Source organism: Acomys russatus, chromosome 13 (genome assembly GCF_903995435.1).
Source record: "Acomys russatus chromosome 13, mAcoRus1.1, whole genome shotgun sequence".
Taxonomy (NCBI): Eukaryota; Metazoa; Chordata; class Mammalia; order Rodentia; family Muridae; genus Acomys; species Acomys russatus.
In genome coordinates, this window is record NC_067149.1 from 29009945 (window position 1) to 29035532 (window position 25588).

At 46.3% G+C, this 25588-nt stretch overlaps 1 protein-coding gene across 1 annotated transcript in view; it reads left to right on the plus strand.

The window, feature by feature from the left end:
* Positions 1–25588, plus strand: part of Gxylt2 (glucoside xylosyltransferase 2) — an 87975-nt gene that overhangs the window by 51661 nt on the left and 10726 nt on the right. Inside the window, exons 4-5 of the mRNA XM_051154996.1 lie at positions 17705–17956; positions 19365–19488. Coding sequence (XP_051010953.1) covers positions 17705–17956; positions 19365–19488 — 376 coding nt within the window. The remainder of the gene's footprint in view (positions 1–17704; positions 17957–19364; positions 19489–25588) is intronic.

Here is a 25588-nt window from a genome sequence, read left to right on the forward strand (position 1 = left end):
AGGGGTAGCAGCAACTGGGAACGTGGGAACAGAAGGAAGATCTGAGAAAGCCATTATCTCAGAACACGCCAGCGAAACCTGATCCCTGTGGTTACAAACGCCACGTGGAAAATGGGCTGCAGTCCCAACAGTTGGCCAACGCAGCTGCGATGATGATGAACTCAAAGGCCCAACAAAAGCTCGATGAAGCAGGATTTTAGGGAGCCCTCTTGAACAAAGCCATCCTGGAGTTGCCTGGTCCAAAGGAAGTCTGAATCTTGTTTGTCAAAATAGCCAGGCTAGCAGAGTGTACTTCACTAGTGAAAACCCCTGCACGGTATATCCCTGACGCTGATGACCTGTCCTTTCGCATGCGACGGAAGTGATGTCAGTGCCATTATAGTCTATGTAATTCCACAAGGGGACGCGGTAGAGGTAACAATAAAAACTCTATTTGTGGTTTAACTTTTTGTTTTGCTTTGTTTTATGTTTTGTTTTTTGAGACTGAGTTTCTCTGTGTAGCCCTGGCTGTCCTGGACTTGCTTTGTAGACCAGGCTGGCCTCGAACTCACAGCAATCCCCTTGCTTCTGCCTCCCGAGTGCTGGGATTAAAGGTGGACGCCACCACGCCTGGCTGTGGTTTAACTTTTACCTCCCTATTTTTGGCTAATAATTTAATGAACAAGCTTAACTCAAAACAGTTAAAACGATGAACCACTATTTAGCAAAGAATTAATCTTTACTGGGGCTGGGAGATGGCTCGGTGGGTAAAGTGTTTGTCCCAGGAGCCTGAAGACCTGACTTTGGATCCTGGTTCCCTCGTGGCTGGTGGAAGGGCAGAAACCGGCAGCTCCCAGGGCCTCCCTGACCTGCTGGTCTAGCTGTAATGGTAAGCTCCTGCCTGAGTGAGGGACTTTGTCCCCGAAATCAGGATGGAGAATGACAGAGGAGGGCAGTGTTGCCCTCTAGCCTCCACAAATGTAACTGCAGCCCTAGGGAGGCTGAGGCAGGAGGGCCATAGATTCATTCAGGGCCTACACAGAGCTACATATGATTGAAAGCCAGCTTAAGCTACATAATGTGCCCCTTTATGGGAAAAAAAACCACCTCAAGGGCCAGGTTAAACCTGTACAGATGCATGAAAACACACACACACACACACACACACACACACACACACCACTGCATATTTTTGTGAAAATCTCCAGTGTATATTTATTTTTAAGCCAGGAAGGAGTCTATGTGACTAATTTTCCCGTATTACTCCCTGCACTTAAGTTCTTTCGACAGGGCTAAAAGGGGTGCTTAGGCACATGCAGCTTCAAATAGAAAGTTCTTTACTCTCTGCACATAGAAAATGAAGGGGAAAAACCTGAGAGCAGTATGAGAGGAATGGATACTATGACTTTGTCGATATTTATAATATCCATACTGTGTAGATATTTAGGTATATACTATGTAAACAGTCGTCATTCATTCAACAATAATTAGTGAACCTCAACTATATGTCTGACTTTTAATCTGGTACTCAGGAGGCAGACACAAACGGATCTCCTGTGAGATTAAGGACAGCCTGGTCTACATAGTCAATACCAGGACAGCTCAACCTACATAATAGACTCTGTCTCAAAATCAACTAACTAATTAATTAATTCATAACAAGATGAGTTAGTTTCAAGTAGTCATTAAAAACCTGGAGAAAGGACAATTTTGAGAGACCTTCAGAAATGGTCTTGTGCAGGTCATATTGACTGAGATCTAACTTCCTGACCATGCCACACGTGCACAGATGCAGAGACCATATAATATCTGACACTGGACCAATATGTTGGCACATTATGCCCAGAAGAGAGAGGGCTGTGGAGCTGTGGGATGGTTGTTGTCCTCCTTGTAGTAGTAATATTGTTCTTATCATTGGCAATGCTAGGGATTAAAAACTAAACCCAGAACCTGTGTACTTTGCAAATTTTATACCTCTGATTACATCCTCATCCTTAGCCCTTGGGTTTTTGTTTTCATTTTGTTTAACCACTCAAATATATATATTTGGGGGGTTGGTTTGAGACAGAGTTTTTCTGTGTATCCTTGGCTGTCCTGGGCTCACTTTGTAGACCAGGCTGGCCTTGAACTCACAGCAATCTGCCTGCCTCTGCCTCCCAAGTGCTGGGATTAAAGGTTTGCATCACCATGCTTGGAATTCAAATATTTTTATAACACAACATTAACGCTTCTTTTTTTTCTTTGTTTTGTTTTCTTTGTTTTCTGTTTTTAAAAACAGAGTTTCCTCTGTTTTAGTCTTGGCTGCCCTGGAACTCACTCTGTAGACCAGGCTGGCCTCTAGCTCACAGAGAGCTGTCTGCCTCTGCCTCCCTGAGTGCTGAGCCACCACAGCCTGGCTCATTAATGCTTCTTCTCCTGCTCAGATTTGCCCTAGGCCTTGGTGACTTTGAAGCAGGATCATCTCATCTCACTGTGTAGCTCAGGCTGGCCTTGAATTTACTGTCGCCCAGAGTGACCTAAAGCTTTCGTCCGTGATCATCCATCTATGGGTGATGAGTTCGTCCGTAGAGCCAGGTCTATGAGCACATATGTCCATGTGCAGCTCAGCATCTTCTTAGACTGTCAACTGCTGAGTTGTTTGTACAGTTTCTATAACACAGGACATGGATCGGTGTGTTAAGAATTTAGGTTGTCGAGGGCTGGAGAGATGGCTCAGCGGCTTATTGCTGAGTTGAATTTTCCACACCCAAATCACAGCTCACACCTGGCTGCAATTCCAGTTCCAGGGGCTCTGATGCCCTCTTCTGGTTTCCATGGGCATCAGGCACGCAGATGGTGTATAGATACGCACGTAGGAAAAACACCGACATAAAAATTTTAAAATAAAACCTTTTTAAAAAATGAATTTAGGTTCTTTTTCTTTACCTCACACATGCAGATCTCGGTTCACGTGTGCAAGGACACTCAGATGCACCAGAATCACCCTGAAGCTGTAGCGTTTAGAGACCAGTGCTGTGGACCTGGGTGGGTCTGACTTGTTACCTGTGATCTCAGCATTCGGGAAGTGTGATTTTGCTGTTTGAAACAGGGTCTTTCTACATAGCCCCTGGCTGTCCTGGAACTCACTATATATCCAAGGCTGGCCTCAAACTCAGAGACCTACCTGCCTCTGCCTTCCAAGTTTTGGGGATAAAAAGCATGTGCCATCATGCCTAGCTGGGCCTGGGTATATGCACATTAACACAAAACATAAACGTGACAATGATAACAGGTACAAGGGTACTGTGCTGGCCTGTTGGCCTATCTCCCTTGCACCTGTGTCCCTTCCCTCTTGAGTGGCTTTCTCGTCAGATGGCTTAGTGGCATCTGTTTCTTTGCATGACCAAGTCCTAGCACAACCCAAGCAAACTCTTCGGGGAAAATTCAGCATTTTCCAGACAGACCCATGTCCTGCTCCAGCTAGACTGCTCTGTCCCTGTCCTTCCCTCAGTGAGTGCACATGTCCTGCCTCACACTGTCACTTGGTGGTGGTGCGTGGTCACTACTGCCCTCCAGCATCACAGAAATCATACCTACTTCTCAAAACTCAGCCCGGCACCCTTAAACTTCCTGAACCTGCCTGTGACTCCCATTCCAAGGGATCTGATGCCTCTGGCCTTCACCATGGCACATGCAAATACAGGATGCACTTACATTTACATAGGCGCTCACACTCACAGGCACACCCGCATGCATGCTCGAACACGAGCATGTGTGAAGCCAGCCTAGCTAAATATAATTCCAGGCTGGGGAGTGTGTGTGTGTGTGTGTGTGTGTGTGTGTGTGTGAAATAGAATTATTTTAAATATGCATCCCTTGAACGGTACATATTCACATAGTTCTGTTGACTGTGAGGTCATAAGTGCTGGGATGAGTACAGGTCACACTCAGCTTTGGGCTTCTGGGTAATAGCCTCCAATAAGGCTCCTTGGGGAAGCTGACTGATTCTAGGACTCAGGGTAGGAAAATACAAGATGAGTTTGGAGTGTCATATGGTACCAGAAAATTAGGATTTAAAAAAAAAATTTTTTTTTTTCCAGATAGAGGGCTGGGGAGATGGCTCTGCTTGTGTAAAGTATAAGCCCAGAGTTTAATCCACATAAGAAAGCTCGGTGTGGTCACATACATTTGGGAGCAAAGTCATGGAGATCCTTGGGGCTTGAAAGGCAGACAGCCTGCACAAATGAGCAGTTTCAGGCCAGGTGAGAGACCATCGTCTCAAAAAATAACAGTGGGTTCCTGGAGAGAAAGCTCAGCAGGTGAACGTGTTAATGTGCTTAGTTCTCTTGCTGTGGAGAGACGCCAAGGCCAAGGTGGCTTCTAAAAGAAAGATTCAACTGAGGGCTTGCCTACAGTTTTTCAGAGAGTGAGCCCACGCCCACCATGGCGGGAAGCATGGCAGCACAGCATGGTGCTGCAGCGGAAACAGACCTACATTCTGATCTGCAAAGAGAGGGAAACCTCAAGCCCCACCCCTAGTGACACGCCTCCTCTAACAAGGCCACACCTTCTGATTCTTCCTAACCATCTGTGAGCTGGAAACCCAACATTCCAATACATGCACTTTGGGTTATCCAAACCACCGCACTGGTAATCTGAGTTTAATGCCTGGAACCCTCTTTGCAAAGGGAGAAAGGACTACTGAAACGGTTGACCTCTGCCCTCCACATTTGTGTGGCACACACGCATGTGGACCTGCATTTACCAGCATACGCACGAACACACACTTGCATGCACACATACCAGTTTTAAAGGTGGCTCTCACTGACAGGACACAGGAGCTAACATGGCAGAGCTCAGGTGACTGGAGTTGGAACACTTTGAGGCAGTGAATGGACAGTAGCCATACAGGCCTTCCTGCATTACATGGGATTCACTTCAGTGGGTTTACTGAAAAATATGAGAAAGGTACGACTGATCTTACCTCACCGGAGATACCTGACACTAAGATCAGCTGCACAACAAACTGAGTGCTGTTTCCCAGACTGGGGGCTGCTGCTGCTGCTGCTGCTGCTGCTGCTGCCGCCGCTACCGCCGCCGCCGCCGCCGCTGCCACCACCACCACCACCACCACCACCGCCGCTGCCACCGCCACCAAGCACAGCCAGGGAGGATGGTACTGCGGCTTGAAAGAGCCAAAGACATATGATAGTGGGTTTTTTCCTGAATGTGTGATGCGTCCATGTAGTCATAAAGTTGACTGTTGTTAAGGCAGGCGCCATCTGTACTCACACAGTGAAAGAGCTTCCATGTGCACATAAAAATAAATGATTGAGTGGGCAAATCAACACAAAAAATAGGAACTCTCTCCTGCAGAAGAATTCCAGATGATACCCGCAGAAACAATGGATGAACAGACGTATAAGGGCACGGTGGTGAATTCGTGTGACCCTAGGAAGCAGAGGCAAGAGGGTCACAAGGCTAGCCTGGGCTGCAGGAAAGTAGAGAGCAAGAGTGAGAGAACACTGAGTGTAATTACTGGAGGACGATCTAACCAGTGAGTGCTAAAATGAGGATTGTGAAAGTTAATCAAAGTGGGATGCTTCTGTGGTTTTAAAGAGTCTTCTCCAAAACTCGTAGGGGAGAATAACTTTCCTGGAGAATATTGACAGACACCGCTTTGTCCAGATGGCCAAGGTTGGCACATGTCACCATCCTGTGACCAATTCTCTTCCCGATCTGTAAAACTTCATTTGATCATGAAAACATCAGACTCCCACACTGGAGGCTGGGGTTCAGACTCATCAACCAGTGCTCCGCAAAGGTAGCGGATCTCTCAGCTCTCCATGTCAAGCAGAGGCATAAAGTAAAAAAAATTTTTAGATTACAAAAATTTAATAAAGCGGTCCATATTCTTTTCTATTTTTATTTATTTATTTATTTTGTTTTTTGAGACAGGGTTTCTCTGTGTAGCCTTGGCTGTCCTGAACTTACTTTGTAGACGAGGCTGGCCTTGAACTCACAATGATCCACCTGCCTCTGCCTCCCAGAGTGCTGGGATTACAGGCCTGTGCCACCTCGCCTGGTTTTCTTTTCCATTTTTTTTATGAGATAGTTAACTGAAAGCACCTGGTTACAATTAGTTTATTTAGTTAGAACATTATTATTTTATGTGCTGAAGTATTGGGCTCTTGCCTCTTTTAAGTGTAGCTTGCTTCTATTGTTAGAGGGACAGTCAGCGTTTGCCAGTCCTCAGTGCAGATAGCCACGTGCACCCAGTGCCTTCCGGCCTTTGCTCAACAACTATTGTCTCTGTAACTGCCCACATCATCCTCTAATTCCTGCTGTACCCAGTGAACTTTCTGTAAAATGAGACAGGCATGGGACATTTTCCCTGGAGTCTCTCACCCCAGGAGAGCCCAGACAAAGAGGAGGCAGGTTAGTGGAGGCTGTGGCTGCTCCTGTGCCAGTCTTGACAAGGCATGGTTTGTGTCAGCTTGGGCAAGGCATTTGACCTGAAGCTGTGTGTGCACTGAGCAGGAATAGGATGGGGGCCCACTGTCATTATGGAAACCAAGGATGATCTTAGAACAGTTCCTCAGGGGACTTTTTTTGGTCTTTTTGTTATTTTGTCTTTTTTTTTTTTCCCCCCCAGAGCTGAGGACCGAACCCAAGGCATTGTGCTTGCTAGGCAAGCGCTCTACCACTGAGCTAAATTCTCCAAGCCCCTCAGATGACATTCGTATAAAGAAAATTATGTTTGGGTTGGGGGAGAAATGGAGGTGAGGCATGGAAAGAATGTAGGCCAGAGGATGGGGAGAGGTGTGGAGCAACCACTTCCGGGTGTGGCGTTGCTGCTGCATCCTTGAACTCACATCAGTGTGAGTATGTGCACAGATCAGGCCTCTCGTGGAGTCAGAGAGGTAGACACTGGTCAGGTGTGAGGTAGACACTGGTCAAGTGTCCATGCACCTATAGACAAGCTCTCACCTGAGCTCCAGTAGTGCAGCCGAGTGAAGCTCATTAGGTCATAAACAAAAAGTCACGAAAGGATGAGGAGGACTGGTGGACAGAGAGGGTAGTGGGTGAAGTGATGGAAATACATTATGTACCTATATTAAATGTCATAATGAAACCCCCGTATTGTGTATAAGCAATATATGCTAACAGAACATTAAAAATGGCTGGCTGTGGTGGAGCATGCCTTTAAGCCCAGGGCTTGGGAGGTGGAGGTCAGTAGTTCTTTATAAGTTTGAGGCCAGCCAAGGCTGCATAGTGAGATCCTGTCTCAAACTAAACAACTAAACTAAACTAAACTAGTATAAAACAGAACCACTTAGAATGAAGAGACAGGGAATTCACTGATGTTCTTAGAGAGATGAATATCTGTCAGCAGAGGCTTGAAAGGGAGGTGTGGTGGGCATATTAGCTTTCCTTCTAGACTTTGAGTCTTAATACGCTTCCTATAGCTAAGCCTGTCTCTGTTCTGTAGTCAGTATTAAAGTGTATTTAAAATAAACATGAGGCTGGCAAGATGGTTCAGTGGGTAGAGGTACTTGCTACCAGGCCTGGTAAGCTGAGTGCAATATCTGGGACCAACAGGGTGGGGAGAAAGAACCAGTTCCCAGGACTGGAGTGATGACTCAGAGGTTAAGACTCTTCCAAAGGTCCTGAGTTCAATTCCCAGCAACCACATGGTGGCTCACAACCATCTATAATGAGATCTGGTGCCCTCCTCTCCCGTGCAGGCCTACATGCAGGCAGAACACTGTATACATAATAAACAAATAAATCTTTTTGTTGTTTGTTTTTTTTTTCATTTCATTTTTCTCTTTTCTCTTTGTTTTGTGTTTGTTTGTTTGTTTGTGTGTTTTGAGACAGGGTTTTTCTGGGCAGCCTTGGCTGTCCTGGACTCACTTTGTAGATCAGGCTGGCCTGAACTCACCAAGATCTGCCTACCTCTGCCATTTGATTGGTGGGATTACAGGCGGATGCCACGTGTCCAGCCAAATAAATAAATCTTAGAAAGAAAGAAAGAAAGAAAGAAAGAAAGAAAGAAAGAAAGAAAGAAAGAAAGAAAGAAAGAAACCCTAGCAGGGTGTGGGGGTGCATGCCCTTAATCCCAGCACTCAGGAGGCAGAGGCAGGTGGATCTTTGTGAGTGTGAAGCTGGCCTGGTCTACAAAGGGAGTCCAGGAGAGCAAAGGCTACACAGAGAAACTCTGTATCAAAAAACCAAAAAAAAAGAAAGAAAGAAAAAAGAACCAGCTTCCACAAGTTGCCCTCTGAGGAACTGGAGAGATGGTTCAGAGGTTAAGACCACTGTCTGCTTTTCCAAAGGTCCTGAGTTCAATTCCTGGCAACCACATGGTGGCTCACAACCATCTATAATGTGATCTGATGACCCCTTCTGGCATGCATGTGTACATGCAGATAGAGCACTCATTCATATATATATAATAAATGAATAAAAATCTAAAGGAAAAAAAACACAAACAAGTTGTCCTCTGACCTCCACACATTTGCCATGACATGTGTGCACATAACACTAAATTAAATAAATAAAAAACAAAAATGGATTAAAATGGGGCTGAAGAGATGGCTCAGCCATGAAGAGCACTCAGGTTGGATTGCCAGCACTGCATGGCAGCTCATAACCATCTGTCACTTCAGTTCCTGTGGATCCAATGCAAAATACCCATATGCATAAAACAAGTAAAATAAACTTTTAAAGCAATGGTGAAATTTTCATTCGCATTTTAAATAGTTGTAGTGGCTCTGGGACAGTGTAACAGGAGCACTGTCCTAGACCCTTGGATTTCAGCAGTTACTACATTCTAGCTCCCATTGGGGCTTCTATTCTAATGGACGGAGGAAGCAATTTAAGAAAAGGCTGCTGGTGATGAGAGGTAGATGAAGGAGGGAAGTGATGGGGTGTGATGAAGGGTACATGGAGCGAAAGAAGAGGGGACACTTGGCAGGGCTTTCTGAGAAGGGCTCGAATCAGAGCTGGGAGCCTGAGGCCAGTGAGTGCACAGTTCTGCCAGGCATTAGGGAAGCCCAGAGTGGCTTGTGTTTGGTTAGGTTTTTTTGTCGACTTAACACAAGCTAGTTGTCTGGGAAGAGGAACTTGAATTGAGAAAATACCCCCACCACATTGGCCTGTGGGCAAGCCTGTGGGGTAGTTTTCTTGACTGATGTGGAGGGGGCACATCACCTGGGCAGGCGGTCCTGAGGTATAAGAAAGCGAATAAAGGGGGTCTGGGTTCAGTCCGTGCATGCTCTTTGGTTGGTGGTTCAGTCTCTGTGAGCCCCCCATGAACCCAGATTACTCTGTAGGTCTTCTTGTGGTGTCCTTGGCCCCTCTGGCTCCCTCTATCCTTCCTCCCACTCTTCCTTAGCACTCCCCTAGCTGGGCCCTTTGCTTGGCCTTGGGTCTCTGCGTCTGTCTCCATCAGCTGCCAGAGGAAGCCTCTCAGAAGGCAGTTATGCTAGACTCCTGTCTACAAGCATAGCAGAATATCATTAATAGTAACAGGGGTTGGCCCTCTCCTGTGGGCCCGCTCTAGCTGGGCCAGTCATTGGTTTGCCGTTACCTCACTCTCTGCCCCACCTTTACCCTGTATACTTCTTGTAGACAAGTCACATTTTATATATGTGGTGTTGTGTCTCCTCCCTCCTCTGGGAGTCCCCCCCTGGCTATAGGAGGTGCCTACTTTATGCTCCTTAACATGAGATGGAGTCTCATCTAGGGTCACTTCCATAGACTCCCAGGACTCTCCATGTGGGTCCCCTAACAATAGGAGTAGGGGCTGTCTCTGACTGTTACCTGCCACTGGTGCACTTCCTGTAGTTTAGTCCTGCTGTGACTTGAGATGCCAAGGTGGATTGGTACCACTTTGGGGGTGGGGGGGGGGAGCCTCCCTTTCTCTGGGAGGAGGGGCAATGAGAGGAGGAGGGTGTGGGCGTGGGAGGAGAAGAGGGTGGGGACTGAGATCAGGATGCAAAATGATTAAATAAATAAATAAATGGAGAAAGGGGGGAAACGTGAATTGAAGCCAGTTGCCGTGGTGCATGCCTTTGACCCCAGCACTCAGGGATGCAGAGACAGGCTGACCTCTGCGAGTTTGAGGCCAGCCTGGTCTATAAAGTGAGTCCAGGATAGCCAAGGCTACACAGAGAAACCCTGTCTCCCTGTCTTGAAAAACAAAACAAACAAACAAAAAGAAAGAAAGAAAAAGAAAAAAGAAAGTGAATTGAGTGAGCTAGAAGAAGCAAGCCAGTGAGCATCTTCCTCCGTGGCCTCTGCTTCGGTTTCTGCATGCAGGCTTCTGATTGAGTGACTGCCTGGCTTTCCTTGATAATGGACCACTACTTGGAAGTGTGAGCCAAATAAACCCTTTCCGCCCTAGACAGCTTTTGGTCTCGGTCTTTATCAAGTGTTCTCTTGGGGCATCTTCTCAAACCTAAGGCAAGGTGCAAACGTGTGCAAATGAACAGACCTTAGTGTCATGGGTGAAATCACAGTCCATTGCACTGCTCCCGTGGTCTCTGTGTCTGGAGCCGATGCTCCATGGAGCACACGTGGTTATTATCAGTGTGGATGGAGAGGACCCTGCCAAAACTACCAACCAAGTAACCTCAGGGACAGCTACAGAACTTGTGGAACGCCCTACCCATCAACTGCTGAGCAAACATGTGTCACAAATCTACAGGGAACGTTCACAGAGCTACGCCATATGCTGGGCCATAAAACAAGTCTTGGTAAATTGAACGCATGCAGAGAATGCTCCCCGGCTACAAGGGGATTAAATGAGAAATGGATGCAAAACAGTCTAGTAACTTCCAAATACTTAGTAATTAAGTACAACAGTTGGAAATCCCCACTGGGTCAACATGAAATTGCATGCAAGCTAAGAGCTAAGAGACCTCTTGGCTGTCTGTGAGGAATGGATTAGATTAAAGCAGCGATGGAAGATGTCACTGATTCCTGGGGGACCATTGTAGTGCCTTGGAGAGGAGGAGAAATGGGTGGATCCGTCAGTTTTGAATGCAGCCAGTCTTTTTTTTTGTTTGTTTGTTTGTTTGTTTTTCGAGACAGGGTTTCTCTGTGTAGCCTTGGCCATCCTGGACTCACTTTGTAGACCAGGCTGGCCTTGAACTCACAGCGATCCACCTGCCTCTGCCCCCCGAGTGCTGGGATTAAAGGTGTGGGCCACCATGACCAGCTGCAGCCAGTCATATTTTAACACACACACACACACACACACACACACACACACACACACACACACAGCTGGGGCAAGATGAACTTGAAAGAGAGCCAGCAAGTTCCCGATAATCAGGCTGTTTATGACTAAGCTCCACTGTACTTTTAGCACGTTCCTTTCTCTCTCTTTTTTTCTTTTTTGAAGACTATTTTTTGGTTTTGTTTGTTTAATTTAATTTATTTATTACATACACAGTGTTCTACTTGCATATAACTCCTGCAGGCCAGAATAGGGCACCAGATCTCATTATAGCTAGTTATGAGCCACCATGTAGTTGCTGGGAATTAAACTCAGGACCTTTGGAAGAGCAGCCAGTGCACTTAACCTCTGAGCCATCTCTCCAGCCCTATTTTTTTGTTGTTGTTTTTTGTGTTGATTTGGTTTGGTTTGGTTTTTTGAGGCAGAGTTTCTCTATATAATTGCCCTGGCTGTCCTGGACTTGCTTTGTAGACCAGGCTGGCCTAGAACTCACAGCGATCTGCTTGCCTCTGCCTCCCTCCCAAGTGCTAGGATTAAAGATATGCACCACAAGCCACAACGCTCAGCTGAAGACTTATTTTCTGTGTCTGTGTGAGTGATGCCACATGTGTGCAGGTGCCCACACAGGCCAGAAAGGGCCATCAGCTCCCCTGCATCTGGAGTGACAGGAGGTTGTGAGCCCCCCCAACTTGAGTGCTAGCAACTGAGCTCAGGTTCTTCGGGAGAGCAGGACGTGCCCTTACCTGCTGAGCGATCTCTCCTGCACCTTTACAGCACTTTTCTGAGCAGTGTTCTCAGTTCAGTGAAATAAACATTTATGGAAATCTTCATAGGTGCCAGACATGACGCCGATGTAAAAAGAACTTTTAGTCTCCTGCTCAGTTGTTGTCTGGGAAGCTTACTGCCTCCTTCGGCTAACCTAGGCCTAGTCCTGGAAGCTTCTAGCCTCCATACAATCTAACCTAGGCCTAGCACATTTTCAGCCTCTCCTCTGAGACTTACTGCTTAATAAGCTCAGCCTTTCTTGTTCTTCCTGAGTTCTGAGCTGGCTAGTTCAACTCAGCTGTTCTGGCTCAAATGCCTCTCCCAGCTGACTTATTTAAACTGGCTTTTCTCTTGGCTGCTGAATTGCTCTACTTGGCCTCAAACTAACTACAGCAATTTGGTCTAATTTTCTAGCTCTTTCAGTCTTTACCTGAGTTCTCTCTCGGCAGCCTGTCTCTCTATTACTGTTCCAGTAAAACTGCCTCCTCCCACTCTCTGCATTGTCCCTTAAGTAGCATCCCTTTCCTGTCTCATCTTGTGACAGTTGAGTGTATCCTCTTCTGCCAGTTCTTTCTTGGATTTATTATTTTTTTCTGCCACTTTTTTCTGCATGCTTCTGTCTCCTGGATTAAAGGCATATTTATATTTCAGCCAGATCACACAGAGCTAGAAGGTCTTTGGACCTTTCCCTACTCCTTCCCAACTAAATAAATAAACAACACCACAATTCAAATAAATATATATGTATATATTTATAAATATATAAAATATAAATGTTTATTTATTTATTTATTCTCTTATAGTCCTGGCTGTCCTTGGCTCTCTTTGTAGATCAGGCTATCCTCAAACCCAGAGATCCTCCTGCCTCTGCTCCTGAGTGCTGGGATTAAAGGCATGTGCCACCATGCCTGGCTAAAAATATATTTTTTTTTAAAGAGAAATGCTCCCAGCACTGGGGAGGCAGAGGCAGGCAGATCTCTGAGTTCAAGGCCAGCCTGGTCTACAAAGAGAGTTCCAGGACAGCCAAGACTACACAGAGAAGCCCTGACTCAAGAAACCAAAGAGAGAGAGAGATGCTATCGATTATTAGAATTATGACCAAGACCAAAAACGAACAAATGAAATATAGTTTTGCCTATAACAGTAAACAGATATATGAAATGATAAGATGTTGTATAAATAAAAATGCTACTTCATTATCATCCAGGTACACTTGGGAGGCAGAGGCCAGAGGACCTCAAATTCACGGCTGTCATGGCCTCAGCAGTGAGATCTTGTGCCAAAAACTAAAACCACAATCGATTAGAAAGGCACTCATGTTCGAATGGGTTCTGACCCAGAGTATCAGCTTCCCTCTTGAGGGACACTCCTTCGTGGCCTGGTACCTCCCCACCTCATCTTTCTTTCTGGGCCTACTTCCCACCTAATTTCTTTCTTTTTCTTTTCTTTTTTGTTTTGTTTTGATGAGATTTGATAACTGCAATTTTTTGTTAAAGAAAGTATTAATATAACAACGATTAAAGGCCAGAGAAAACAGTGAGTCTCGTCAGTGAACTTCAGTTTACTAGTAGATTTCTGCGAGACCCAGTAGCTCATTTAAGCATTGGTAGAATATGCCTTAACTGGGTCTTGCTTTGTAACCAGTAATAACAAGAACGTCTCCAAGAGTTGAAATGCCTTTCTCCCCCTCTCTAATTCTGAGGTTTTAACTTTGTTTTGTTTTGTTTTTTGTTTTAACACTACACAGTGTCATGTTCCCTTAAACACTTCTGGCAAACAATTTGATCTTATTCTAGGATTATTTGTCCCACTCCAGCGATCATTATTTGACACATAAGCTTAGAATACTTTTTTGTGCTTCAGTTTTTATTCCCTGTGAGGAGAGAAAATATAGCTTTGCCCTCACTCCTCTTAAGTTTCTGGTCAAGACAGAGTCCTGAAACAGGAGAGCAATAAGAGAAGGAAGTGCATCAACACATGTGTTACACAGGAGAACACACAGGGTCCTGGTGCACGAGACCGACTTATTTAATTATCGAACAAGAAAGATAAATATCATTACATTATTTGTCTGAGTCACTGTGCTATTGCTGTGTAGAGACACCATGACCAAGGCAACTCTTTTTTTTTTTTTAAGATTTATTTATTATGTATGCAGTGCTCTGCCTGCATGTACACCTGCATTCCAGAAGAGGGCATCAGATCACATTATATATGGCTGTGAACCACCATGTGGTTGCTGGGAATTGAACTCAGGACCTCTGGGGAAAAAAGCAGACAGTGTTCTTAACTGCTGAGCCATCACACACACACATTCAGCCACCACCACCACCCCAGCCCCCCACCCCCCTCCACCCCTCACCAAGGCAACTCTTATCAGAGAGAGCATTTAATTAGGGTCTGGCTTACAGTTTCAGAGATTTGTCCTATTGTCACCATGGCTGGGAGCCTGGCAGCAGGCTTGGTGCAGGAGAAGTGGTTGAAAGCTACCTCCTGATGCTCAGACAGAGAAAGAGAGACTAGATCTAGCTTGGGCTTTTGAAATGTCAAAGCCCACCCCCCACTGATACACTACCTCCAACAAGGCCACACCTCATAATCCTTCTAATCCTTTTAAGTAGTGCCACTCCCTGGTGACTAAGCACTCAAATCGATGGGCATCTGGGGGCCACTCTTGTTTTTGTTTTGTTTTGTTTTGTTATCGAGACAGGGTTTCTCTGTGTAGCCTTGGAGTAGTCTTGGAGTCACTTTGTAGACCAGACTGGTTTTGAACTCACAGCAATCCACCTGCCTCTGCCTCAGAGTGCTGGGATTAAAGGCGTACGCCACCACGCCCAGCTTTGAGGCTACTCTTGTTCAAACCACCACCACATTATTTATTTAGTTGGTTAGTTTGTGTGTGTGTGTGTGTGTGTGTGTGTGTGTGTGTGTGTGTCTACATGTGCCATGGCTTGAATGCAGCGATCCCAGGACAGCTTGCAGGCCTTGGTTCTCTCCTTCCAATTTCTGGGTCTCTAGGCTCAAACTCAGGTCATCAGGCTTCCAGAAAGTGCCTTTACCCACCAAGTCACACTGCCAGCCCTTTGAGAATAATAAATTTCAAAGCCATGACAAGACAAAGAAAAACAGCTGCAGGCTTCCAGGGGAATTCTGGGAAGGGCAGTGTCAGGGAAAGGCTGGTTGAAAAAACAGTTTTCAGGTTCCCAGTTTCTGAGCTGTTGAGGGTCGTAGAAGAGAACATACATCCTCTGGTGGGGACCGCTGCAGGAAGCTCAGAGGGGCCTCTGCTTTGGTGAGTCTCTGTCCTGTTTCTCGGAAACCAGAGAGCAGGCAGATGGCTCCCCTGAGTCCTGTCCTCCTCTGACCAGGTCTTCATATTTGCAGCAGGTGCGTTCTGCTTTCCTGCCCAAGAAAGACGTGATGAGCAGGATATGAAGCCCCTGGGATGGCCTTGGGGATGCGTGAGACAGCAGGCTCCTGATTATTACGATGCACATTTTGTATCATAATAATAATTCATGGAGAGTTTACCCTTTCTCCACTAGGACTGGAGATTTCTGAATGGTGTCTGCAGATGTGACAGGTTTTAACTTTCCATAGGAAATAAGGAAGAATAGGGAGAATGTGTGGTATTTTTTGTTTGTTTGTTTGCTTGTTTTGAGACAGAGTTTCTCTGTGTAGCTCTAGCTGTCCTGGAACTAGCTCTGTAGACCAGAACTAGCCTTGAACTCAGAGATCCACCAGCTTCTCCCTCCAGAGTGCTGGGATTAAAGATGTGTGCCATATTCAGAATTACAATGAATTCTGAAACTGAGTCAGAAACCGGGTTTTTTTGTTTGTTTGTTTTGTTTTGTTTTTTAAATGATAGATATCTGGGTTTGGGGGGCGGGGGAGGTTGTTTCTGGTTTGGTTTGGCTTGATTTTTCAAGACAGGGTTTCTCTGTGTAACAGCTCTGGCTGTCTTGGAACTCGCTCTGTAGTCCAGGCTGGCCTCAAACTCACAAAGCTCCACCTACCTCTGCCTCCCAAGTGCTGGGATGAGAGGCCTGTGGCGCCGCCACCACCTGGTGATAGCTGTTATTTTTAATTATATACACTGGTCTATAAAATCTGCTCTTCTAGTAGATAACAAAAGAAGGAGCCTGAGGCTAATTGAGTAGGCATTGAAGTAACTCCAGACTGAAGTCCCTGTGAAACTCAATTGTTCACCCTGTTAGATAAATACGTATTAGGCTACTCAGCTCCCCAAAATCAGACATGAGTGACTGATTCCTTAAACAACAGAAATATGTCTTCCCACAGTTCTGATTGGGAAAAATCCGAGCCTTGGATGCCAGTGGGACCAGGCGAAGGTTCTCTCCTTGGCATCATCATGTCCTAATGGGGCAGGGAAGAGGGGCTCTTTCTGGGGCCTGCTTTCAACACAGCACTAGTGCGTTATGACACCATCCTGTGATCTCAGTTAGTCCCAGTGATTCCCCAAAGCCATAGCTCCAAATGCTGTCACTTCAGATGTCACGGCTTCGTTGTGTGGATCTGGACACAGACTCATACACACGTTAGTTCATAACGTGTATGGTCACAGTGAGAGTTAGTTAGACCTTTCCTTGGTTTAGTTGTTCCTCAGGTTGGGGAACAATGACAAAAAAACGAGGCAAGTGGCATTATTGCTAACTTAGGCCTTAAAGTCTTACTCCAGAGCTGGGCGTGGTGGTATATGCCTTTAATCCCAGCACTCGGGAGGCAGAGGCTGGCAGATCACTGTGAGTTCAAGGCCAACCTGGTCTACAAAGCTAGTCCAGGGCAGCCAAGGCTACACAGAAAAACCCAGTCTCGAAAAAACAAAATAAAACAGGCCATAGCCCTGGAAGCTGCAGGTGGGGTGGGGATGGAGGCACAGGGGACACTCCTTTGCTTGGGAAGGCTAGGGGAAAGATATGTAGCAAGCCTGGTAAGATTCTAATAGTAGAAGCCTATGGGTTTGTTTTGTTTTGTTTTGTTTAACTCAGAGCAAGAATATTCCAGGACATCCAAAAATGACACTTTCAATGTCCTTACATGAAGTTTGGATCACAACCACCCTTGTTCATTTACAAATTGTCAGTGCTGCTCATAGGATACAACTGCAGGATCAGCTAGCGGCAACAGAGCCTAAAGTATGTACTTTCTGGCCCCCTACAGGAGAAGTTTGTCAAGCCCTGATCTGCAAATAGAGATAGCCAATAGGCTGCCTTTTCTATTCCCAAATCTAACATCGCCTTAGAAAGACACAGAGCAGTCTCCTGAGATAGTCCTTAACTCCAGACCTTGGGGTAGGCCTGAAGAGTGTCCACATGGAATTGTCAATACCTGGCTGTTCCAACAAAGAGCTAAGACAGAAAGACAAGTGGTTTTCCTGTGGGAGGAAAGAACAGACAAAAAAAGAGCTACAGTGTTCAGTTTGTGTTTCTGGTTTCATCTCTTTTAAAATCTGGCCCATATATAACTAGACCAGGGTCATGAAGTTGGGCCAGTCTAGAGCTAGGTTTATCTGCGGTTAAGTCTCCGCTCCTTGGCTGACACTTACCCTCAGGTGAAAGGACAAGAGAGGAATGGGAGCTAATAGCAGTGGTACCTGTTGTAGGAGGCAACATTGGTCAGCATCAGTGGCATTTTTCCTGTTGAGCCACTTCTCTTGTTTCTGACCTGTTTTTGCTTTGTCCCCTCCCCTCTCCCTGCTCCTTGTACACAAAGGTGATCTTAAAGGATGTGGACTCACTTCTCTATGTGGACACTGATGTCCTCTTTCTGAGGCCTGTGGATGACATCTGGAAGCTTCTGAGGCAGTTTAACTCCACCCAGCTTGCCGCCATGGCCCCAGAGCATGAAATCCCCAAGATTGGCTGGTACAGCCGCTTTGCCCGGCATCCCTTCTACGGCTCTGCAGGGGTTAACTCAGGGGTCATGCTCATGAACTTGACTCGCATAAGAAGTACACAGTTCAAGGTAAGGAAAAGCTTGAAAGTGCCATGCGTAGTGGCACACGCCTTTAGTCCCAGCACTCAGGAGGCAGAGGCAGGCACCGTGTGTGGAGAGAGCAGCAGAAGAAAGACACTTTTTTAAAAATAAAGATTTATTGATTATTTTACAGTGGTCTACATGTACACCTCAGGCCAGAAGAGGGCATAGATGGCTGTGAGCCACCATGTGGTTGCTGGGAATTGAACTCAGGACCTCCGGAAGAGCAATCAGTGCTCTTAACCTCTGAGCCTTCTCTCCAGCCCAAGAAGTACACTTTTAACTTTTATCTTAATGTACTGGTTGAATACTTCATTTGTGGGTGTGTTACTTTTAGCTTACAGGTAAATAACAAGGACAGGAGCCAGGTACAGTGGCACACAGCTATAACCACAGCTTTTGGGAGGTGAATGCACGGGCCCCACTCTGAAGGCCAGCCTGGGATATAGTGCAAGACACTGTGCAAGAACAAGGCAAGAAAAGCAGTTTTTCCATGAAATGCCTTGATCAGTGTTTTGTTTCTTCACAGATATAAAATACTTCTAAGACAATTAAAAAAAAAAAAAAAAAAAAAAGAACAAAGCTAAGAAAGAGGTATCATTTCAGCTCGGTTCTTGAAATCATAGGCTTGGGCTGGAGAGAGGACTTGGGTGGGTGGATGCAGACCGTTCGGATGCCTGGGACCCAGTAAAAGCTGGATGCAGTAGCACAATTGCCTGCAACCTAGCCTTCTGAAGGTCCAGACAGGAGTGATGCTGCGGGTTACAGGTCAGCTAGCCTGCCGTAAGCAACAAAGAGACCCTGTCTCAAACAAGGTGGAAAAGGTAGGACCAGATATCAGAACTCTGTCATCTCATCCCCCGTATGTGTGCTGTGACATGTGTGTGCTTGCATGTGCACACACCAACAGGAAGCCTCACACATCTCTTGCACCTCAAAAACGAAAGGAAACAGCTGATGAGAGGCCTCAGCAGGTAAAGGGGTGTCCACCTGACGTTGCAAGCCTGATGACCCAAGTTCCATCTCCAAAACCCACAGAAAGGTAGAAAGAGAAAACCAACTACATGAAGCTGTCCCGTGACCTCCACATGACCCCCGCAGCACATGTTCTCCCCCCCCCCCCCACACACACACGAATATTTTTTAAAGGTAAAGAAAAGAAAACCATAGGGCCCTCTCTTCCAATTTCTGGCCCACCCTGCATCCATACATACGGACATCCCCCAAACCTCTACCCACCACCCACCATATTTGCTTTGCTTGGTTCTGTTCCCAGAGTAGCAGGACCACACCTGCATTTGCTCTGTGTCTAGGATAAAGGAAAGTGGTCCCCATTTCCACAGGGCAAGGCACACTTGCTCTGCCTCAGCTGCTCTAATGGTGCTCTCTCTTCCAGAACAGCCTGATTCCCACAGGCCTGGCTTGGGAGGACATGCTGCTTCCACTGTACCAAAAGTATAAGAATGCCATCACGTGGGGAGACCAGGATTTATTAAATATTATTTTTTATTTCAACCCAGGTAAGTGCTCTTTCCAGAATGCCACTGTGTAGGAGTACGCCCACCTCGTTTCACTGGGAACATTCCAGGCCTAGGCTGCTATTGACAGACCTCCAGAGTGCACAGAGAGGCCTGTGTTCCTCTGGCCCACCCTTATATCTGCCCCCTGGGTATCTGCGGAGGCAGGCCCTCAGCCACTGACACAAAAGGCCAAATGTGAAATCCTCCAATGCTGCACTCTAGTTTTTAGAGAGTGTCTTTGCAGTCTTGCCACACCGTCCTTCCCAGAAGTGCTGTGCAAAGTGACACAGGACACAAAACCAGCTGAGAATAGTTTCATCTCAGTACAGGACCCTCAATGTGGAACAACCACTTGATGAAGGGAGATAGTTCTGAAACTTGAAAAGTCACCCGTCCAGAGTGCAGAGGGCTGAGAATAAGATCCAGGATTCTCCAGGGGGCTTGTTTTCCTTAGATAGAGCAAAAGAAAATTTTGTTTGGATGTTGTTAACTTGGTGGTTTGGGGACGGGGAAGCGGGGAGGGTACCCTGGTTGTTGTTGTTGTTGTTGGGTTTTTGTTGTTGTTTGGTGTTTGGTGTTGTGTTTGTTTTTGTTGTTTGTTTCTTTGTTTTGGTCAACTTGACAGAAGCTAGGGTCCTCTGGGAAATGGAACTTCAATTGAGAGAAAAGAATGACTCCTTTGATTGCCCTGTAGGCCACTCTATGGGACATTTTCTTGATCAATGATTGGCATAGGAGGTCCGCTGTGGGTGGAGCCACTACTGGGCAGATGGTTCTGAGGTGCTGAGCAAGCCAATAAGCTTGCTATGGTCTCTGCTCCAGTTCCTGCCTCCAGGTTCCTGCCCCTACCCTTTGCTAAAAGCTTATTTAATTTCATTAAAATAAAAATCATAGTTTTCTTTGAGAAAAAAATCTTTGGGAGAAATAAAGTAGTCCTTACCTTGTCCTGTCTGTCCTTCCTTTCCTGAGGCCCATACTGATAAAGATTCTGCCTGTGGTACATGTTGCCCTTAAATTACTTGTCATGGACCAGAGAAAAGAAAAGATCGGGGCAGTAGTAATGTATGCTTTTAATCCCAGCACTCAGGAGGCAGAAGCAGACAGATCTCTGAGTTCAAGGCCAGCCTGGTTTACAGAGTGAGTTCCAGGACAGCCAACGTTGCACAAAGAAGCCCTGTCTTGAAAAACAACAAAAGCAAAGGGGGAAAAAAAAAACCTATCTGCTACAAAGCCTAATTCTGTATGTCTCTGGATCAAAAAGGATAAAACCCTAGGAAAGCGAGCAAGCAGGCCAGTATGGGTTTGGGAAAGGAACTTCCAGTACTGACTACGTGAGCTGCAGGGAATGTCTTAGACTGGGGTGGAGGGCCCTAGGGCACCAGGCAGCTATCCTAGCATGGGCATTTTGACTCTATTATTTCTCTCCTTTAAATATGACACTCTGGGAGGGGGGCTATAGAGATAACTCCAGGCTTAAAAATGTGCACTGCTCATGCAAAAGACCTGAGTTCAGTTTCCAGTAACCATGTCAGGTATATCAGGTAATTCACAACTGCCTGTGCCTCCAGCTCCAGGGCCTCTGACACCTCTGTTCTCTTCAGGCACATATCCTGTATTTTTCAGACCGTAAGATGCACTTTTCCCCCTTGAGAAGTTGAGGGGGGGCAAGCAATTAGGGTGCGCCCAGTCTCCTATGGAGCTTCTGTCCCTTCCAAGCCCTTCTATTCCCCCAACTCGTCCATAAGACTCCCTGCACTCTGCCCAGAGTTTGTCTGTGAGTCTCAGCATCAGCTGGGTGCAGTGTTTCAGAGGACCTCTATGATAGGCTCCAATCCTGTTCGGTCTCTTCAAACGCTTCTGGTGTCTATTCTATTTGCCCTTCTGAATGAGGATTAAGCATCCTCCCTGGGGTCCTTCTTGTTACTTAGCTTCTTTAGGTCTGTGGACTGTAGTGTGGTTATCCTGTATTATATGGCTAATATCTGCATATAAGTGAGTATATAGCGTGTGTGTCTTTCTGGGTCTGAGTTACCTTACTAAGGATGATCATTTCTAGTTCCATCCATTTGCCTGCACATTTTATGATTTCCTTGTTTTTAATAGCTGAATAGTATTCCACTGTGTAAATGTACCACAGTTTCTTTATCTATTCTTCCGTTGAGGGATAGCTAGGTTGTTTCCAGATTCTGGCCATTACAGATAAAGCTACTATGAACATAGTTGCGCAAATGTCCTTGTTGTATGGTGGAGCATCTTTCAGGTATATGCCCAGGAGTGGTATAGCTGAGTCTTGAGGTATCACTATTACCAATTTTCTGTGAAAGCACCAGATTGATTTCCAAAATGACTGTACAAGTTTGCAGTCCCACTAGCAATGGAGGAGTGTTCCCCTTCCTCCACATCCTCGCCAGCATGAGCTATCATGTAAGTTTTTGATCTGAGCCATTCTGACAGGTGTAAGATGGAATCCCAGAGTTGTTTTGATTTGCATTTCTCTAATGACTAAGGACATTGAGAAAAAAAATGAATTTTTTAAAATGGTGCTTTCCCCTCTGTCACACAGATAAAACTGTCTGATATGAGATTCTCCATCCATATTCCCGATCTGAGGATGAGCCACCCAAAAGACACACTTGCTTTGCCACAAGTTCCCTTAGCTTATTGAGGATTATTTGAGGACACTGTGGTGGCTTGAATAATAATGGCCTCCATAGCCAGGTGGTGGTGGCTCACACCTTTAATCCCAGCACTCCGGAGGCATAGGCAGGTGGATCGCTGTGAGTTCAAAGCCAGCCTGGTCTACAAAGTGAGTCCAGGCCAGCCAAGGCTACACAGAGAGACCCTGTCTCAAAAAAACAAAACCAAAAACCAAAAACAAAAGAAAGAAAGAAAGGCCTCCATAGGCTCATATATTTGAAAGTCTAGTCACTAGAGAGTGGCACTGTTTAAAAGGGTCGAGAGATGTGGCCTTGCTGGATGAAACGTGAGACCAAAGGTGGGCCTTGAAGGTTCAGAAGCCCAAGCCAGGTTCTAGAACCTCTTCCTGCTGCCTGGGATCAAGATGAAGAACTCTCAGCTACTTCTCCAGCACCGTGTCTGCCTGCATGCCGCCCTTCTCCTCGCCACGAGGAGGATGCACTGAACCTCTGAAACTGTAAGCCAGCCCCAGTTTGAGGCTTTCTTTTATAAGAGTTGCCATGGTGACAGTGTCTTCACAGCAGTAGAACACTGACTAAGACAGAGGGGATCAGTGAGTAAATAGTATTAGAAATAGCTATAAAGTGACAAGTCTGGAATTTTGGCCTCTGTAAAACACACACACACACACACACACACACACACACACACACACACACACACAGGAATATAATAAGCGTATGTTTTCATTTTAGTCCCAGATGTGGGGATATGGGGCTGTTTAGACTGTTTGCAGCAGCTGACTATGATTTGCCTCATGCTCTAGCAGAGGTGTGGTTTTGCCAGCTGCAGATAGTTTCTGCGATTAGGTGACATTGGGAATTCTGGGAGTTTTTCAGAGGGTATATAAATCCTAGCGCACTAGTAGGTGGGGGTGAGGGGGTTGTTGCTAATTTAGGGGGGCTTGTTTGCAGTTTCTTAGTCATGCTCAAAGAAGAAAGAAATTCGATTCATGGGTGTCTCTCTCTCTCTCTCTCTCTCTCTCTCTCTCTCTCTCTCTCTCCTTCTCTTCCTCCCCCTCCTTCTCCTCCTCCTCCTCCTTCTCCTTCTTTCTCTCCTATCTAGTGATAGGGGTGAAATGGTGGTGGGGAATAAAGAGTGGGAAAAAGAAGAACCCACAAATAGCAAAGACCAGCCACACAGCTTTACACCATAACTTGAGTGCCTTGCCTTTTATTGGGGCTAAACTTAGCTGGGTTTGATGGCCTAGGTGCATCCTTCTGAGGCCCACTGAGCCAAAGATGCTGTGACGTAATTATGGAGTTGTCCTAAATTCTGGTTCTTAGCAGAGCCTAGAAAGTAAACCAAGAGCTCTGGTTTCAAGTCAGTGTTAGGTGAACTACTTGCTGTTCTTTGTGTGGCTGTCTGATCCCATTTTATGCTTTACCCAGGCACTGTATTAAACATTACTTCTTTCTAATGAGCCTTTAAGTTTTTTTATTTTTATTTTTATTTTTTTGTTTGTTTGTTTTTTGGTTTTTTTCGAGACAGGGTTTCTCTGTGTAGCCTTGGCTGTCCTGGAATCACTTTGTAGACCAGGCTGGCCTCGAACTTACAGAGATTCACCTGCCTCTGCCTCCTGAGTGCTGGGATTAAAGGCATGTGCCACCACCACCTGGCAAGCCTCTAAACTTTTAATTCAGCCTGGCGCAGTGGTGCACACCCATAATCCCAGCATTGAAAGGCAGAGGCAGGTGGATCTCTGTGAGTAGCCAGAAACCTGCTTACTGAGATGTGCTTAAAAGTCATTAGCTAACGACTGCTGTAAACTTCCTGCTATAATTAGACCATAAATGTGCGTGGGTGTGCAACTGCCTGGCTAGGTTACACACTGACTCAAGAGGAGGTGACTGAAGCCCATGAGGGCTGTGCAGGCAATTGGTCTCACAGGACATTTCCTAGTTGTGAGTCAATAAGGCTCTTCTAGGGCAAAGGCTAAACTCACATCATGTGTGTGTTGGGGGGGAGTATGCATGTATGTGTGTGTTCACATATATGCATGCATGTGTGTGGGTGTATGCATGTGGAGGTCAGAGGTTGACTTTGGGAGTCTTCCTCAATCACTCCATCTAATATTTTTGAGTCAGGGTCTTTCACTGAACCTGTTGCTGGTCATTGACCCTGTAGTCTAGTTGGCCAGGAAACCCAAAGGCCCCCTCTTCTTGTCTCCATTTCCCTAGCCCTGGAATTACTGTTGCTGCCCCTGGATTTTATGTGGGGGCTGGGGCTCGAACTCGGGTCTTCTTGTTTGCAAGATGAGCACTTTACCAGTTGAGCCATCTCTTCAGCCCCCAAACTCATATCTTGACAGATAAATTTTAGTCATGGGCAAAGTTCAGTAGAAAACAAGCCTGACCAAAACCCAAGGGGATTCAGTGTGATGAATGAGCTTCAGGCTTAGAGATCAAAGCTCAGCTGAGCCACAAGGGACAGGGATGGCCACGTGGCTCAGGTGGAGCCTGGCTCTCTGGGGATTTTCCTGGAGCTGCTGCTGAAAACTGCAACGATTCCTTTAGACATCAGATGCCTCCTGGGTTCTGGCGTCTTTTCTTATAAGATTCCAGTGTCTCTGACAGAATGATGTGTTGGCCCAGCTCTGATTGCCAGCCAAAGCAGCCATAAGAGACCACAGCAAGTAAAGATGGTTCTCTTAGAGTTCCTAATTCAAGTGGGAGAGAAATGGCCCAGCTATGAAGACCAGCCCTGAGCTGGTAGCAAGGGGCCAGGGGAGCAATGTTTTCCTCACTCGCTGCATAGGTCTGCTGCTACTTTGGGCAAATTTCAAAAAAGAAAAAAAAAAAAAAAAAAAACTGCAAAGAAAGTGAAGCGAGTCAGGTATGGATCCCAGCAGGGGAGACGTATAGAATCCTCTAAGGGAGAGAGAGGAGACAGCCTGCCCGCGGAGTGTGCGTAGACAGACAGCCCAGCCTGCCCGCGGAGTGTGCGTAGACAGACAGCCCAGGAGTTGACAATGTGATACTAGAAAGCAAGGAGGACCCTGTGGACGACACAGGTAGCGGCGCTTACAGTCACACAGGTCAAAGCTCACTGACGGTCTTCTTCTCACGCTTCCCAGGACTCCAAGAGCCCTGGCCTTGAGTCTCCCGTGAGTGAGCCCCCAGCCTCAGGCAGCAGCAGTGGTGCTGTGCTGTGAGCAGCCCACTTACCTCCCATTAGGGCTGTTCTGGACGCTGGTGGGTTCGGCTCACGCACCCTGATTGTTGTAAAGCACAAAAGACAGGAATGGGTGTTGTTGGGGCCCAGTGAGAAAAACACAATCTGTGGTTTGGGTTTTGTTGTCTCTTCAGTGCAAGGGCCTCAGCAGTCTTGGTTGGGTGGGTGGAATTAAGAAAATAGAGTGAGCCAGGCAGTGGTGGTGCACGCCTTTAATCCCAGCACTCAC